The sequence below is a fragment of the Scomber scombrus genome, chromosome 8 (genome assembly GCF_963691925.1).
Source record: "Scomber scombrus chromosome 8, fScoSco1.1, whole genome shotgun sequence".
Lineage (NCBI taxonomy): Eukaryota > Metazoa > Chordata > Actinopteri > Scombriformes > Scombridae > Scomber > Scomber scombrus.
In genome coordinates this window covers 14638332-14656139 of record NC_084977.1, presented here as the reverse complement: position 1 = coordinate 14656139, position 17808 = coordinate 14638332, and the positions used below count along the sequence as shown (strand labels likewise).

Genomic DNA, 17808 nt, shown 5'->3' with positions numbered 1-17808 from the left:
AATATAATTGCTCTGAGCACAAACGTCTTTATATTTTTTATTTTTCTCTGGAGGATAAACACTTAACATATGATCTGAGAAGATTTCACCTATTCTGTTTGCATGGCTCTTGCCTATTGATTTTCTTTTGTTTATTGTTCTGAGGTTCACATTTATCTATACATCCTACATGCAGTGTAAAAGGCCCATTGTTGAGCAGGCTGTGGATGATCCAAGCCCATTATTTAGCTTGGTGTCAGAAGCAGAATAATCAGCTCTCACACTTACTGCATATGTGTGTATTTTACAATCAGCAACTAAAGCACAAGAGGACACATAGTACTCCGAGAGTACGGATGATCCTATTTCACTGTTTCTGTGGAGAACTGGATGAACATGGAGATCAAATCATACTACATTAGTATTGAAACAGGCTCACACTTATGACAATATTATATATTGTTATGCTCTGCACATGCTCAGTGCAAACCAGTGTCAAAGTCCAGTATGGAAAACAATGAGGGAACAATGAAGCCTTATTGGAGAAACAAAACTGTCAGCTGCTACACATAAAGACAGAAAATCCCCTTGATTATGTACATTAAACTCTCTCTCTGATTACACTATTTGAGTGACTAAAGCTACACCCGAAGCCTTCATCTGCATTGGACTGAGGGAAACAACTGTAGCCTGCAATTTCTGTTCCTGACAATTATTTCATTGTACAATATGATGAACAGCCTTATAATTCACATTATCAGCCTGAGTGAGCAGCTGCTACACAGCTTAATAATGTTGGTAAATGAGTTTCATTTGAAGGGAAGTCAGTGTCTGCATTGCCACTGCTTTGCCATTGCAGCAACCTACTTTCCAGGCAGAAGCTTTAACTGCTTACAACTCTGACGTGACCTGCTCAGTCCAGAGCTCTTCTGTCTGACAACCCATACATGCACCAATACATGAGGATAGAAAAAAATTAACATTCCAATATGAGCAAGGAAACATGGGTCCATAGTACTAATGGAAAGCATCATGAACCCTGGAAGAGTCGCCACACAGTTTTCATAATATTAATTAAGAGAAATAACAAATATCTTAACAGTACATCAAAAGTCACTACAGCCCACTCAGATCTGACAATGAATCACGTCAAAGTTTATCATTAGCAAATGCTTTAACTTTGAACTCAGTATCAGTATTGCGGGTATGGAGCTGGTAGCGGGGCATGCATTTTGTGGAGCGTATTTCACACCTCAGTAGAGAGGCACTTCAGACCACCATGTTAAAATATACTGGGGCACAAGCTGTTACATACTGTTTGTCTTGTTAGTACTGTATTATAGATCTTTAAATTTCTCTGCACCACAGTAAATACTCATTTACTAAAAAATTGTTCAGAACCAACCAATCAGTTGATTTACAGGATTAAACAAGTGTTTACCACAAAACACCAATTGCTCCTTCGAGACTGAGAAATATTACACATTGTATGTTATATGTTTCTTTTGTGTCCTTAACCAACTGTTCATTGGTAACTCACCGCTCATGGTTTAGAGTCTGTGTCAAACAGTCCGATCAACGTCAGGTAAACACTCAGACAGAGTCAGGATGGACGGTGCGTGTGAGTGTCCGGAGCTGAGCTGCACAATGACAGGACCTTACACTGCTCTGCTCTCATAAGTAGACAGACATGAAAAGGCCTGTCATATGGCCTGACCTTCTCACACCTCCACACATGCTCACACGCATACACCTCCAAACCCACACACACATGGACGCTGAAGCCAACCTTTGGCAATCCATAAAAGTCAATGTCATGTGGTCCATCTATTTAGTTTACATCTCTTATGTTACTGTGTCTTGACAGTAAACACAGAAACCTTCTCATGCAATATCACACAACATGACAATTTGTCACACAATGTGCACAAGAACACAGTGTAACTGATATCCAGACCAAAATCTTTGGATTTAAAGGATGTCTCTATCAATTTTACAAATGAAGATCTGTTTACTTGTCATACGGAGTACAACTCAGCCTTATGTGAAAACAGTTGTAGTATGTCTTCTGTGATTCTCAAGAAGCTATGGCAAGTCTGTTTTTAATGGTGGTGTGTAAGGCAGGGCAAGACAATTTTATTTGTACAGCACATTTCAAATGAAAGAAGCTGCTGAGTTACATTACAGTTAAGTTTTAAAATTTTGGAGCTTGGCCCTTGGGCAGGGTTCAAGTCAAATTTAGCTCCGCATAAAAAAAGCACAGCCCTCTAATTCAATTAGATGAGGCCAGTGCATTGACGGAATAGGGATACCATTGCAGAGAGTTCAGGCAAGACAACACAGGGTGGACCAGCAACACCGGCAATGTGCTGCGTTGGCCAATCACATACAAGCAGGCCGATTCCACATGGATTACTTTATGTGAATGCTATGATTCTGCTGTTTACCTCGAAATTATCACAATGATAGATTAAACAGTTGTTTAGCGCTGTCAATTTTGACTGTCAGTTTTACAGTGCTCTACAGTGTTTTGCTGTCTGTTAAACCATAAGTATTAATGTGTAGCTCCAAATGAACTTCCTGGATTGCATTTCATTGGCTCACAACACGCCCCCACCAACACAGCCCCTTGCATTGTTTTAACATAGAGCTGTTTTCAGTATTAATACAGTCCTACAGGACAAACCCCCATTTATACATATGGACCAAACTGCAACTACTACAGTTTGAAGATGGCACCAGTGCGGAAGTACCTTAATGTGCAACGCCACCAACGGCCACTAGATGCTGGCTCCAAAAAAATCCCTGCATGTGGCTGACCCCCATTCAAAAAGTGTCAACTTCTATCTGGAAATACTGGGTCATTATTTTTTCAACAGGTCCTCTTTACTCACAGTCTGAAAAGTCACAGAGTGATGTGACTTTTATATATGAAACGGTCAACTTTTTGCAAATGTCCACAGGAGAGAGAACCTGGAGACAACCAATGTACGCTCTTTTTGATTCCCTAAGAAAATTGAACCACATAGTTGTTTCTATCCCGTCAAACAACACACATTTAAAACATAGAGGAAATGCTGATTGTTGTGGTAATGACTTTCGGGGCTTAACTGAGAAAAAGCTGTGTGTAACTACTTTCATCAGTAATTGAACATAATCAAGTGCCAGTGTACTGGCAAAGGTGGAAAAACTGTCCAGAGCTGCATATGTAAATTATGTGCTCAATTCTATACAGGCAGGTAAAAGTCAGAATATTTTGGATGTTGCTGCATCGATTTTAACCATTCTTTTTCAAATCAGTGTCTCACAAGTTAGTGGTCTTGACGGATGTGCAATACTAAATTACTAGAGTACACCTTTAATTTGTCAGTTTAACTATTAACAATATTGTAGGCTAAGTATAAAAATGGACATGACTTCAAAGATAGATAGATAGATAGATAGATAGATAGATAGATAGATAGATAGATAGATAGATAGATAGATAGATAGATAGATAGATAGATAGATAGATAGATAGATAGATAGACATGTACAGATTAAATGACACTGATTACTTTATAGTATTAGTTTTTCTTTCTGGTAATTCTGGCTGCAAAAGAAACAAAAAATCCCTCCGTCTTCAACTGGTGGTCCTCCCTAAAGACTCTGCAAAACAGAGAAGAAAACTTCACCATCTTTCGAAAATTTCACTCACAAACATGTCAGATCCATCTGAAAAGTAATACCTGGATTTTTAAAAACAATCCGAGTCACGAATTAGCCGGCATAAGACAAATGAAAAGCTAATAACAAACAACATCTTACACACCTCTGCTCGAGACGCTCCTTACACCGTCATTCGGATGCCTTTCTGTCCACCACGCAGTTGATAATGAACTAATGTTGCCCACACACTGTATCTCCCCTCATCATCATCATCACCATAATCCTCACCATCATCATCATCATCTTCATCTCCGCTGTTATCTCCCGGTTTACTATCAGGCGTTCGCGCTCGTCCAGGAAGCCTCCGGCGGAGAGGAGCGCCTGGGAGGTCTGCGTGGGAGGAGGAGAGGTTAAGGATCCTTCAGGAGAGAAAAAATAATTAAGACAAACCACCTGCTGCCACACAACATTATAATACTCTCACAGTGTCTTAATGGATTTCATAATTAGTTATAATAATTTAATAATAATTTGGGGTTTATGTATGATAACATGCTTTAGGGTGAATTCCTCACATGATAAAGCTATTCAATAAATACCGACATCCTTTAAAAACAACAACAAAAAAACCCCAGCAACAACAACAACTTAACACTGAATTTATGTCCTTATGGAGCCTACTGTACAAATACAGTAGTTATTGCCATGACAACATGCATCTGCTCATTGCTCAGGGGAAGGCATGTATTTGTAAACCTTTGGCACCCAGTTGCCCAGCTTTCCACTCTCACACCCACTCACCATGTTCATGTTCACAGAAGTTACATTGATATGCATGTTGCCTACCACAAATGGAAAAACCCTGATCCACATTTGTGCTCTTTTTTTTATTAATACACATATGTTGAAGTCTGTCTTTCATAAAGAGGAAATTATACTACAAGTGAAGGTTCCAGGTGGTTACTAGTGGATTTTGAGGATACATTTCAACAGAAATGATAGTTTAACATTATTATACAAACTCTAAATCTGTCATTGTGGGCTTTTGGGGATATCTGGAAACAGGAAGTTCTGCTCCTCATTTTCAGAAATTGGAAATCCGTGACCAAACATCACAAGATCACGAATTTTCATTTTTCACAGTACAACTGTTCATTTATCAGTGCCAGTTTACTGTAAATATTTACCCAGAAATATCCTCTTAAGTCTCTTCAAATTTAGGAAAACACATTTTTTTCCTGGTTGCACTGAATCCTCTTGTTCTAAAACTTAATTGCAGCTGAGATTGAAAGTTAATTCTTGAGCCTGAAATAGAAAAACAATCTCACCATGAGGTCCATATAGTAGATGTTGTGGAGCTTTCCATTAGCAGATGGCGTTTTCCCGTGTTGTCGCACATGTGTAGATGATTCTTATCCGTGTTGGCCCAAAAGACAACTGGACAAACTCTATCTGCTGAGGAACATTGTGTAATACAAACAAAAGCTACTAAATGGACCTCATGGTGACTTTTTTGTGTCAACTGCTGATTCCAAACTCAAGAATGAACTTTCAATTTCAACCTTTAAGCCAAATTGGACAACAGAAAAAAAGAAAAAAAGAAAATGCTTCTACAATTGCATCACAATTGGGTAAACTGCTGAGGAAGACTGTGTGATCTGATCGAAAGCTCTAGAACAGCAGCTCAATGGATGAGATTGCTTAAATAAATTCTTTCCACATCACACTTGTATAAGTCCTGTTCTGAGGTAGGATTTGCTTGCTAACTACATGATGATTTCATAAATCATGCTTAAGCAGACGCCAAGCAGGTGACATCTGGCCTGAGATGTGAAGCTCAAACATCCAACTGAATGAACAAGAAGAAAAAAACATTTTTGACTGATTGGACAGGGACTTTAAATGTTCTTGTGTGTCATTGCATTTATATTTTCAAACATATAACAAACAATAAAACTCACAGGATGTGTTTATAAAGAGGTAACCACCAATGGGTCCAGCAGAGTGAGAGGTTAATGACTTCCTATAACATAGTATCATACTACTCTGCTCTTCACAAACAGAATGAATGCAAACACTGAACCTCGACATGCCCATACATTTACTTCTCCAGCCGTTTATTACTCCTCCTAATGCGCGGTTAAATCTGGAGCTGTGGACTACCCTCTGGTTCCAATCTGGTGTAGGACTAAAGTGAAAGGAGCAGATTGCATTGCCATGGCAACACAATTACCCTGCCATAACGTGGGAGGATGGATCATGTATGATCCATGTTTAGATAGCGCAATTATTCACCCGCCTGCAGGAAGGAACAGTTATCTTTGTGTTGTCTTTAGCGCTAACATATTGCATTCTTATGGTGCAACAATCACAATTCATTTAGTCTAATGAGATAGTAATAATACACTGTTTTCTGTTGGTTTATGTTGTAGGCCTAAATGGTTTTATAAGTGAATTGATACATTAACTATATTTAAATAGATTCATATTCACCTTGTTTGCAAACTAAATATATAAATAATTTTGAGGGCCATAGAAACAAAACTATGAATAGTAGCCATAATTTGTAAATGCAAATTAAATTATGGCACACACTACATACACACACAAGTTGGGTCGTCATTGCTCCCACTTATAGCTGTCCATTAGTTACCTAGCAACATGCAATGTGTTAATGTTGCGGTATTAGTGGGCGCAAACTCACATTGTGAGTCTAAGCAGTGGCTGCAATGTTTGTGCAACCACTTTATTGTCTCATAACATTGTTTAATAGTATTATGATGCCCAGGCAAGTGGAATCGAGCATGCTTCCCTCTGTCGCTGGAACAAAAATAACAGGCGCACACACACACACACACACACACACACACACACAGTTTGCTCATCAATTATTTCTCAAAGGGGGGATTTTATCTCAGCATTGCCCTAAATCGACCCTCTCCCATGACAGTCCAGGTGTTATTTTAAGATTTTAAAAAGAAAACATTACACAGCAAATTCTGCCTTATCTTGTTTGGGCCTCAGAAAACACCAAAACTCACCAGAATACTCATTATCAAACTAATGACTAACTTCAAGTTACAAACTATATATAACAAAGATGAGGAAACGTGCTGTAAAAGAAGGGAAATGTATCTCATTATATTTGCATGTTATTTTAATAAGTGCTTCTAAAAGATAATATCACAATGAACAAGCAAATTATAATCCAACTTTCTCACAAGCTTTTTAAACAGTTAGTTGCTTTCTGCATTTTTCTCAGCATTGTGGACTATTCCCCGAATCCTGAGTTCAAAGGCGAGTGATTGGTTCCAGGCTCACATATTTAAGAGATGAAAGTAGCGAAAGCTCTCTGTGTTAAAATGCCTTGGTAAACACAGAAAGGTCAGGGAATAGATTCTTTGCTTTGAAAATGTCAGCTGATTACTTTATAACTGGCAACATGAAGCTATTTTGAAGGGCCTGTAAGATAAAAAGGCTTTGCAGTGTGGAGCGGAGAGGGGTAAAAAATAGAACACATTACATCGTGGTGTGTTATCAATAAAAAAGCAGCAAGGCATACTTCAGTTTCAGTGTTTTTATATATGACAAACATTCAGATGGTAACGGGGTACAATCAAAATGTTTGTGCTCTGCTGGCAGTTTACAATTTAAGTGATTTGTCTCATATTACATCATCATGTATTTTCTAAATGTACCAATGTGTTGAAATTCTGTAGCAGTGGTTCTCAACCTGCTGGCTCCTCAAAGGGTCTTACAATCTTCAGGGGTCCCAAGAGGATGAGAGGGAAGAGAAAAAACCCTAGCCAAAACAAGTTTGGGACCAGTGCTGCAAGGTATAAAAAGGTTTCATTCCAAAATGTATTGTTATTAAAGGGTTAAATTGACTCCACTACTTTAATGTTTTGACTCTTTTGAATACATTATGAGCCATCTTTTAGACAGACTGTACCCTTAACATTCATTTACTGTTGTATCAGTATGATGCTGTCTCCTTATTGCATTATTACCCTATCAACAACAACAATGATAAAGTAGAAACCAGTTTTCTTGAGCAGTGGAGATTTCATTTTGGAATGAAAGTCAAATTATTCTCTTAAAGACACACAAAAGACATTTTATAAACCATTAACATAATTTAAAAAAGCCAATATCATCACCGAAAAACATATACGATTAGTATGGTAATACCAGTTGCAATACTGTAATATTTATTAAAAAAAAAAAATTAAAAAAAATACTATTTATGATTAGTACTAAATCAGTCATTTGCAATGTTATGTAGAAAAGTTTGTGTAAGAGGCAGTAAATCATTGTTGGGTTGCAAAGATCACACAGGAATGAAGGATACTGGTAGCATTACACATAGTGGTAGTTAGCATTATTTCAGGCTGCTGCACACAATTCAAAGTTTCTAACAACAGTCACTCTTGCTTTGTTTAGACTTGACACAAACTGAATGAAGCTGATTCCAGTGTGATATTGGCAGATTTGTTTGCAAGAAAAACAGCCAATGATTAAAGAACCAAACTCCAAACTTTCTCTCCCTGTACCTGATACTTGAGAGTGAATATATTGAAAATGGCACAGATCGTATGACAGGTGTTACCATTTAAATGTCCAGCATGAGGAATATTGTTTGTATGGGCTGTAATTATTGTAACATGCTGCAAAAAGTTCAATTGTGTGTTTTACTTGAACAGACACATAAGAACAGATGATGTTACTTTTCCACACGTAATAGAAATCAACAAAAAATGAGATAAAAAGAACAGAAAAACACATTAATGAGAAGATAATTAGTGAAAATACATTAGTATGCAACAAAAAATGTGATTACTGGTATTATGTTTGTTGGTTGACTTTCACTGTACCACTATAGAAAAAAAAAAGATCAGGAAAATGATTACAAGCACTGCTCTACAGGTGTTAATCACTTCAGAGTGCGTTGACTTTTTCTTTGGCATTTGAAGCTGTAAGCTTCACGGGAATGACAGTGAAACATTGGTTATTTTATTCAAATGATATGAAATGTTGTATTCATTAAAGATACAATGAACACAAATGGCAGCCAGCTTCTTTGATGTATTTAGTCCATCTTTGGTCAACTGCTGGCAGAAAAGGATAGATGTCTGTTGACTCCTATTGCTCCCAAATAACTGCTATCAAGTATGGGTTGAGGTGAGGTGGCAAATACTGTGTTTCTCTAAATGAAAATGGATCAAGAATGATTTGTTAGACTCAAATTTTAAATTGACAAATAGACCATTTGATTAAATGTTTTCCAAAAACTCACTTAAGTTTGCTGTTATTAAAAAAAAAAACAAGCACACAGTAATTATTGTTCATAATAAAGCAAAGAATTCCTCCTGTGTCACCCCACCTCTAAAATATACTTTTCATACAGCAACATTTTAAAATAAACAAAAATGTTGACGTTCTCAAAATTAGCCAAAATTGATTATGTGAGTTTTGGAACACTCTTCATGAGAAAAACGTCTACTAGTGTTTTTCTTCTACACACCAGAGCAGATTCAGATTAAATGGATTGAAGCCCTGTGGAGTTTATCTCAACGATTAGTTACCCGTGGATATACTACAAAAACATGTATAAAAAGTCAAGCAGATAAGTTTGAAATGAGTTTAAGCGTGTATGGAAAGGACGAGCACCATCTCGTTGTTCAATGAATGATCAGATTATGAACTGACTCAAACATCTGGATATGTCACCTTCACAGTGGTAGATCTCATGTCATCTGTGTGATTTGTCTGCATTCACATAGTTATAAAGGCCACAATGCAACAGTCATCTAAATTTGTATGAGTCCCAGTACACGAGAGTCCTTGGCTATATTGCATTAGTCTGTAGTTATAGATGGTGCCACTATGCTACTGCCTGGGCTGACTGCCCATAGAGTGTCTGACAGCTTCTTCCAGTGACTTCCTGGTTACCAGTAGTCGTACCACATCCTCGTTCTTCTTTGTCAGTCTTTTGCGAGCTTTGTCGTGGGTCACCATGGTCATGTCCCAGCCGTTCACCTGGGAGGAACAAAGACAAAAAAAAAAAACATGCAACACAATTTTAGAGGGAGGCCAGCCTGTTTGAATGTTACCTGTGTGCAGTTATGGCAACTGCAAGATTTATAAATATCCATTAATACAAAGTAACAGAAGACTGAAGATGAAAACACATTGGCTTATGAAAGACAAATGCACATCTCCTTCCTCATACTCTGGTATTCACATGGTGCCATCTTGTGGATCTATCATTTGATGTCACTACACACCTGCATTATTTTGTCTCCCATCCTCAAGCCTGCCACATCTGCAGGTCCTCTTGGTGTTATCCTGGTCACATAGATGCCCTTTGGGGAACACAATCACATTCACAAAAACACAATAATTATTTCATATGTTCATAATAAGACCTGTATCACTTAAACATCCCTCTGCGTACCCGTTCAACAAGATTACAAAATGATAACACTCATATAAATGCATTATACAGTGGCTCTAGTATCTGTGGGTTCATCATAAAAAGATTATTCTTTCATTCCGTTTATTATACTTTATTAGAGCTCACATGTAATTTCATTGAGAGCAAATCATTGACAAGTGAAAGCAATCCAGTGCTGTTTAACTTTGGGAGTGTCATCTACGATGACGAGAGGCCCCAAAACAGGTTGGTAAACTGAATGACTCAAGCCCCTGTTCAGTGGAATCAAGAGGGACCTCAGCACATCTGAACTCTATAGTGTTCATAAATATGTCGAGTATATCTAAAGGAGTGTAAAGCCTGAAAGGTCCTGAAGGAAGATATCATTAATATTATGGTACCTGGCAGTGGCTGGTATCTGTTGGTGCATTTCCATCTCTCCAGCTCAAAGTGTACTGCGCAGTCAGCAGGTAAGACCTGACTGTGTGTAAACTTGTAGTAGTTCTTTCTATGACATCTGTTGAGTGTATCTGGTTTGTTCCTGCCTGAGGCAACAGATAATGTGTTCAGGCTTGTCCCTGATTTATAGCTTGTCAAAATACTGCTCTCGTAGAACTGTGTCTCAAATGGATGGGGGCTGATGTGAACTAAATTACAACATCAGGCATTAAAGTACGGAGGGCCGAAACTGACAAAATCAAAACTAAATATAGATTCAATAAACAAATTAATATGCCAGTTAATGCATCAAAAATTATATTAAAAATAAATGTAGGGAAGGACCCCACACAATGTATGGGATATCGGCCCATAAGTCTCCTCTGTCAGGATTTAAAGATCCTGACCTCCATTCTGGCCTACAGAATCCAAAGATGCATAAGGAAGTTAGTACACCCGGACCAAACAGGGTTCATTGCTGGGCGCCAGGGTACCAATAATGTTAGAAGAGTTTTAAATTTACACTCACTCGCTGCAGGAAAGGAAACTCCATCAATGCTTCTCAGCTTAGATGCTGAGAAAGCATTTGATAGATTAGATTGGACATTCCTTGAGAAGACACTGGCACATATGGGCTTTGATCAGACTTTTATTAAATGGATTAAAATGTTTTATATGAACCCAAGATCAAGAGTTAGAATCAATGGACATTGTTCAGAATTCTTTAATCTGGGTAGGGGTACGAGACAGAGGGACGCGTTGTCACCAGCCCTGTTTGCTTTTAGTATAGAACCTCTCACAGAACTAATCAGGAGTAACCCCCTTATTCAGGGTATGAAAGATGAGGGAGGGAATCAACATAAGGTGGGCCTATATGCGGATGACATAATAGTGTTTATAGAAAATCCTGTATCCTCTGTCCTTGCCCTACTGCAGAATCTGGATGATTATGGTCTAGTATCTGGATATAAAATGAATCCCACTAAATCAGAGGCTATGATGATTTCAGGGACATGGCCTAGCCAGCTTGATAACATAGTGTCTTTTCGCCATTCCAATCAAGGATTTAGATACTTAGGAACTATACTCACTCCCAACATGTCACAGTTATATCGAGCAAATTATGGAAAGCTACTTGAGGTGTTTAAAACTGACCTCAATAGATGGGATGTGTTACCGCTATCCAATGTCTACCTTTAAAATGCTGGATAAACTCATATCCAAATTCATATGGCAGAATAGAAGACCAAGGGTAAGATATAAAATTCTCAATCTTGGGAAGGACAAGGGAGGTCTTTGCCTTCCCAATTTACAACACTAATTCTGGGTTGCACAATTAACGGCAGTAGTAGCCTGGATTGACAATGACATTGGATGGGTTCAAATAGAACAGAGCTCAGTGCCAGGAATACCCTTATCTACCTTAGTTTTCATGAACCAACAGTCCCAAAAGAAAGTGGGAATTCAAAACATATGGGTGAAGCATACATTGAAAGTGGAAATATAGAATTCCTCCCCTCAATAACGGATAACACTTTTAAGAGATGGGCAGACAGTGGTTTAAAGATTATTGAGCAGTTATTTTGTGAACATTTTGCAGCCATATCTCCAGAAGTTTCAATTGCCATCCTCTGACCTGTTTAGGTACTTCCAGATTAGGCATTACAACACAAAACATAGAGATTGGAGTGTGGTTTGATTGGTGATCACTCCCATATATTCTGGGATTGTCCGAAATTGGTTCCCTTCTGGTGGGGGGTAAAGGAGAAGATAGATACAACTTTGGAAATTGACCTACCGCTCAACCCGAGACACTTTAGACTAGATCTGATTGCAGAGGAGGTACGTACTAGAAACCACATGTATCTGCTGCTTGCACTCCTGATGACTGCTAGGAAGATGGTGACACTAAATTCGATGAAACCACAACTGCCCACGTTAGAACAATGGAAACAGAAATTAAGGGAAATATATGGGTTGGAGGCTATGACTGCCCAGGTACAATTGAAGACAGACCTTTTTCAACAGAGATGGCTGACCTTAACAATGTATTTTTATGACTGAGAGGAAAACTAAAGCTGTTCTGATATTATCATTATACCTTTTATTTAATTGTTACTATTTGTTCATACTTATGCAAGGTCCAATATATTTTGTGTAATGTTATATCTACATGTAAATTCTGATGAGCTGCCAAGTGATAAATGTTTGTGTTTGTTTGTGCTTAATAAAAACTAAATTTAAAAAAATAAATAAATAAATGTAGGTATTAATTTATTTATTTAAAAAAAGCATTGGATATGAAAACACTTTAAAATGTTTGACTTATTGGAACATTAGTACAAACCCTCACAAATAATGTTTTGATAAATGCAGAAATATAAATTTTTTCTATATCAGCCACCTCTGGTAATATCACTAAATGGCTAAAGTACTAACACACAGGCTTACTTTGTCAGTCTTGTCCTCAGAGAAAGGATTCTGACCGGGGTCCTGGTCTATGCCTCCTCCGATGCTGAAGCCAAGGATCAGATTATCTCCCTGTCGCAACTTCTGGATCTCAATTCGTTGCTGTTTGATAGAAAGAAGAAGAAAAAAAGTTAATCTTTGAACACAACAAAGAAACATATCCTCCTGCAAAGGTATTTTGGATCTAGGAGTGAATGTGATCTAATTTTGTAGATTGAAGATTTTCTGTCTGACTGTCCACAAAGAGTGTGCTCTCAGATCAGTTCGGACCCGTGTGTCTGACATGATCCTGATATTTTCTCCCTTCTTAACAACATATTTTGAACACGGTCATGTGGTACGGACACTTGGATGTCAAATGAAAAAAGAAACTGGTGGTCAATATGGCCAGTGTAATCATAGGGAAACTACAGATGCAACTAAGCCACAGGCGTGCACTGAATACCAAAAAGAAAGGTCTTGACATAACAAGTCCCGTCCATTATACCCACAATTTGAACTGCTTCCCTCAGGAGGCCATGAGTCATCAAAATTTTCTATCAGAAATAATTTGAAGTGCATTTGGTTGTAAAATTATTAATACAGAGTTAATTGCGCTGGGCCACTCCCTTACTTCACCCCTCTGTGAATTTGTACATTTGTCTTGTGTTTGCCAAATTTGGCACTCTGTACTTTTTCTCACAGACCTACTGAAGTGTATTTGAATTGCTTACAATTGAATTCAAGCCTCTCCCATTTTTTTGTTTTCTACTATTGTTTTATTTGTTCAGTATGGTTGTATTGTAAGGTTTAACCAGCCAATTAAAAAAAAAAAAACTTTGACACATAAATGTATCCAATATTTTTTTTATACCGACATGTCTCTCTTCAGGAAAACAGTGGATATAGGCTTCTTACTTTCTGCCAGCGTTCTCATGTATCAAATCTGAACCATTGGTCTATCAGAACTATGTCAATATTGTCTCTACACCAATGTCGCCAAGACAGGTTCCCGCACATTACTCTTCTTGCTGTTTTAAGAGACTCCTGTTCTTCACCTTTGAAAATGCTGCTGTACATTTTTTGAAATTATGGATTTAGCTCATAATAAATGAAAGATCAAGACCTATACATGATTCAAGAATGTCTCACTCTGGATATTCTAATGTGGTGACTGTCATTAATCATAACTGTAACACTAACTTATCGGTTTGAATTAATTTAAAACGTGCAATGCACTCACTCATACATCAGTTCATACAATGATTCAAGTTTTTTTTTTAATGATGACAGGCAACTGCATTGAAAATACTGTGCAAGCACAAAAATGTTTCACATTTTGATTTTTTTCCCCCCATTCTCAAATAAAATTTGGCTTTCCAGCAATTTGAAAACAGAAAATTGACTGTATACAGCCATGTTACCACCCAGTGAGGCACTGATTTATCCAGTGCACACTGGGACAGAGGCTTTATCAGTGCAGTCATGCCCTTGACACTGACAAGCAGCTGCAGGCTTACTAACCAGATGGATAGCTGACTCTTGACAGTTAGACTCTTCACAACACTCTCAATACAATGACTGCCTGTGTGTTTGATGATGAGTAACCAGACGTTCCCTCAGTGCTGCGGCTGATACAAAAAGGCTGTCTGAGGCTGTCTGGGACTCTGTCTGAAAGCTTAAGTCAATCATTAAGGACTTGAAGGCACTATACCAGTCATGGACTGAGAAGAAGATCTCACATGTTGGTGTATAGTTAAGTTTCACTATCTGATGTTGAAGATCGAGTGAAATACACGTTGGGCATGAAAACTGAAGCTCAATATTATTACCACAACTAGCAATTATTTTCACTATCTTTGAGTAAACCCCATAAGTATCAACAAAATTAAATCCATGACAAGTTACAGATTAATTTCTGAAAGAGTTTAGTCTAGATATCAAGAAACATTGTTTATTTTTTCACAACAATCATTCTGAACATTCTGTGGGCTTTTGAAAATATTTTTTTCTCTATTTTCTGATGTTTTATAGACCATAATTCAGTCAAAATCAAATTAAATGGAAGAAGAAAAAAAATGACAGAACAACTTACAATTATTATTGATAGTGGAAGCCACACCATGACAAAAGGGGGAAAGTCAACTTGCATGCATCATTAATATTTTACCTGCTGCTAACATGGCAGGGGCCCTGGCAAAATCCAAGCTATCCCATTCACATTTATTTTAGTTTTATTTATGTATTTGGATCCCCATTAGCCACTACCAAGGAAGCAACTACTCTTTCAGGCGTGTGCGCAAGTAAACATTACATCAAGACAATAGTTTGATTAAAATCCAAGTCAAAAGGGAACAAAAAAAAGAAAGAAAAAAATTGAATGTATACACATAATGCAAAACAACTAATGTAAAACAACCGTAAAGGAAGCAAACTACACAAACAAACAAAAAACAATGAATTAAGAACAGTAAAACTACTAATAACGATAAGAACAATGCCAACAAGTAACCACACAATATCCAAATTATCAGTAAAACCTTAGATGCAACTTTAAAATGATAGTGGCATCATTCGCACCAACATATACGGTAACTAAGAAATAAAATTAAAATAATAATGAGGAAAACAATAAATACCTCATTAATGATCATTCTGAACAATTAGGTATTTCTTTAATCTCTTTTTTAAAAACTGTTTTATTTGTTAAATTATGTTTAATGTTTGATGGAAAACCATTCACTAACAGTGCGTCGCCTTGCGTTCACATCTACCAACTCTATGGACTGCACATACAGATCTATTTTTTAATTGTGATCATTCCTACAGCACCTGAAGGCAGCGCAGAAACATTACCTTCCAGAAGTGTTTTAGACCAGGAAGACTGAATCACACCGACGCCCATCTCTGTCAACGCCTTTTAATTGCTATCATGGAGCCCAATTCCATATTTTCTATTCCATTTAAATACTGCGCATCCTAATTGAGTAACTTTCGTTGAATTGTTTCACGATAACTAAGCTTGCGACGTGGAAATTATGCTACTATGTGGATGCTGGTGAATTTAGCTCCCACTTTGTTCACCTCAGCTGAACAAAGTAATCTTCCAGTGAAAATAGTAAGCAAGAAAACACACTGTAGACAACAAGTTAATGTACATGAACCTAGTTAGTGTACAGTTGTGTGCTCATTTGGTTGAACGTCGGGACAAGAGGCTGAACAATGGAGTCCCGTTGAATGGAAACAGCCCCACTCCCAAACTTACCACAACAGCAGTCACCGGCTGTCCTGGGATGAAAGACATCGTGTTGTCGGGATGTTTTGGCTGAATAGCGTAAATACTTGCAACGACTGTTGTAATAAAAGTTAACGGAGAAGAAAAACGGGTTATAGAGTGGGACAACTTGTGAGATCACTAAGTTACATGAGTAATAAGCAGGCTTCTCCCTGGCTGGAAACCAACTGCTTCCCTGATGACGTCACCTCGCCTCCCAGCAGATCAGCTCCGCGCGATTTGTGGCTCGGAGTAGCCGGCGGAGGCGGTGCTTAACGGATGACCATGCGCCCTATCGACTCTGCAAGGACACGCCTTTACAAATCAAACTCTCCAAGGGATGTTTGGTTGGCCCTTCTGACACCCAGGAAGAGACTGGGTGTTCGCCTTAAAAGGAACTGGCAAATACTTTGAGTGACCTCTTTTATGATCCTGCATAGTCCTATTGCATACTTGACAGCCAGAACACTCCAAGTTGTAGAAAAAGGAGACCATGTGCAGTAATATGAGCATTAAGAGTGTAAGACACTCAAATTGTAGGATGTGTTCACAATGTTCACAGGTTCATAGTCAGGTGTGCAAGTGAAGAGTGAAAAAGGTTTTCCTCGCTAATCCTCCTGTTCACACTGGCTATTAAAAGAACCCATTCAAATGTGCTTTCAGGGTAAGTGATGGGGGTCAAAATCTCATATGAGGCTTCAGCAGTCTGAGTTATGCATAGACTATCAAGTGGATAACTGCCACATTTACTTTTAGCATCAAATTCCCACTTTGTGTTTCTTCGGTCAGTGTTTGTTGAGCTGCGGTGGACGAATAGTAACAAAAAAAGGGATCTGTACCATTGAAAAATATCTACATGGTTGGACTAATTTGGATGGCTGAAGGTTCATATTAGCTTCAGATAAACTGTTTGATGCATTTTTGCCCAGAAGGGGGCTTGTGAATTTTTGCCCTCACCATTTACATTATAAGTGTGAACACGGAAAATGATTATGGCTCCTGACTGTTGTTTTAAGGCAGACTTGAAAAATTGTGAACTAGTCCTTTAATGAATTAAAAAACTAAAAGTCATTAGGAGTGTTTTGTGATTACAACACTGTTATTCAAAGATACTGAGATTGTGTAGTTTTGACTTTAGTGTATAAAAATGGGAACATAATCATGGATATGTTTATTTTTCCAATTCCTACATGATTATCTAATTTTTTTTTTCCTGGCAACAATGGGGCTCCATAATTAGTCTATTTGTACTGTAAAAATAAATTATGAGACGCTGTTCTAGTTGAGTAGGACATTGTAGTGCTCAGTAGTGGAAGGTTTTTAGGTGTTTGTAGCCCATTTTACCTGCCACCACTTAATACTTTTAATTCACTACACATCATAGTTTTCACTCTACTTCAGTGTTATCTATACTTACTGGTTACTTGCATATGACAAACATATTATATTATATATATTATGAAATTGGATTCACTGGCTTCACTAACATTTTAAGCACATACTGAAGTTGCATCCTTTTTACATTGTGGTATCTCTTAAAACCTGAATAACGGAAAAAACACTATATTCTTGTTATGTCAGATGT

The 17808-nt window shown here is 37.7% G+C and overlaps 2 protein-coding genes across 2 annotated transcripts in view; one reads left to right on the top strand and one right to left on the bottom strand.

Moving 5' to 3' along the window:
• ccl25b (chemokine (C-C motif) ligand 25b) overlaps positions 1–17808 on the top strand; it is a 133698-nt gene that overhangs the window by 42681 nt on the left and 73209 nt on the right. The window lies entirely within an intron of this gene.
• Positions 7198–16402, bottom strand: tax1bp3 (Tax1 (human T-cell leukemia virus type I) binding protein 3). The gene is made up of 4 exons (XM_062424140.1): positions 16215–16402; positions 12953–13072; positions 9915–9992; positions 7198–9666 (listed from the first exon to the last, which is right to left on the bottom strand). The coding sequence occupies exons 1-4, from the start codon at positions 16251–16253 to the stop codon at positions 9517–9519; spliced, it is 387 nt and encodes a 128-aa protein (XP_062280124.1). The 5' UTR covers positions 16254–16402; the 3' UTR covers positions 7198–9516.

What these genes read in the sequence shown, in the direction of transcription:
- tax1bp3 (XM_062424140.1), bottom strand. Translation starts at nt 16,253, where the DNA reads ATGTCTTTCATCCCAGGACAGCCGGTGACTGCTGTTGTG. An exon ending in AGCCGGTGACTGCTGTTGTG is followed by an intron (nt 13,073 to 16,214) that starts GTAAGTTTGGGA and finishes TCTATCAAACAG; the next exon opens with CAACGAATTGAGATCCAGAA. An exon ending in TGGGAGACAAAATAATGCAG is followed by an intron (nt 9,667 to 9,914) that starts GTGTGTAGTGAC and finishes TGTTCCTCCCAG; the next exon opens with GTGAACGGCTGGGACATGAC.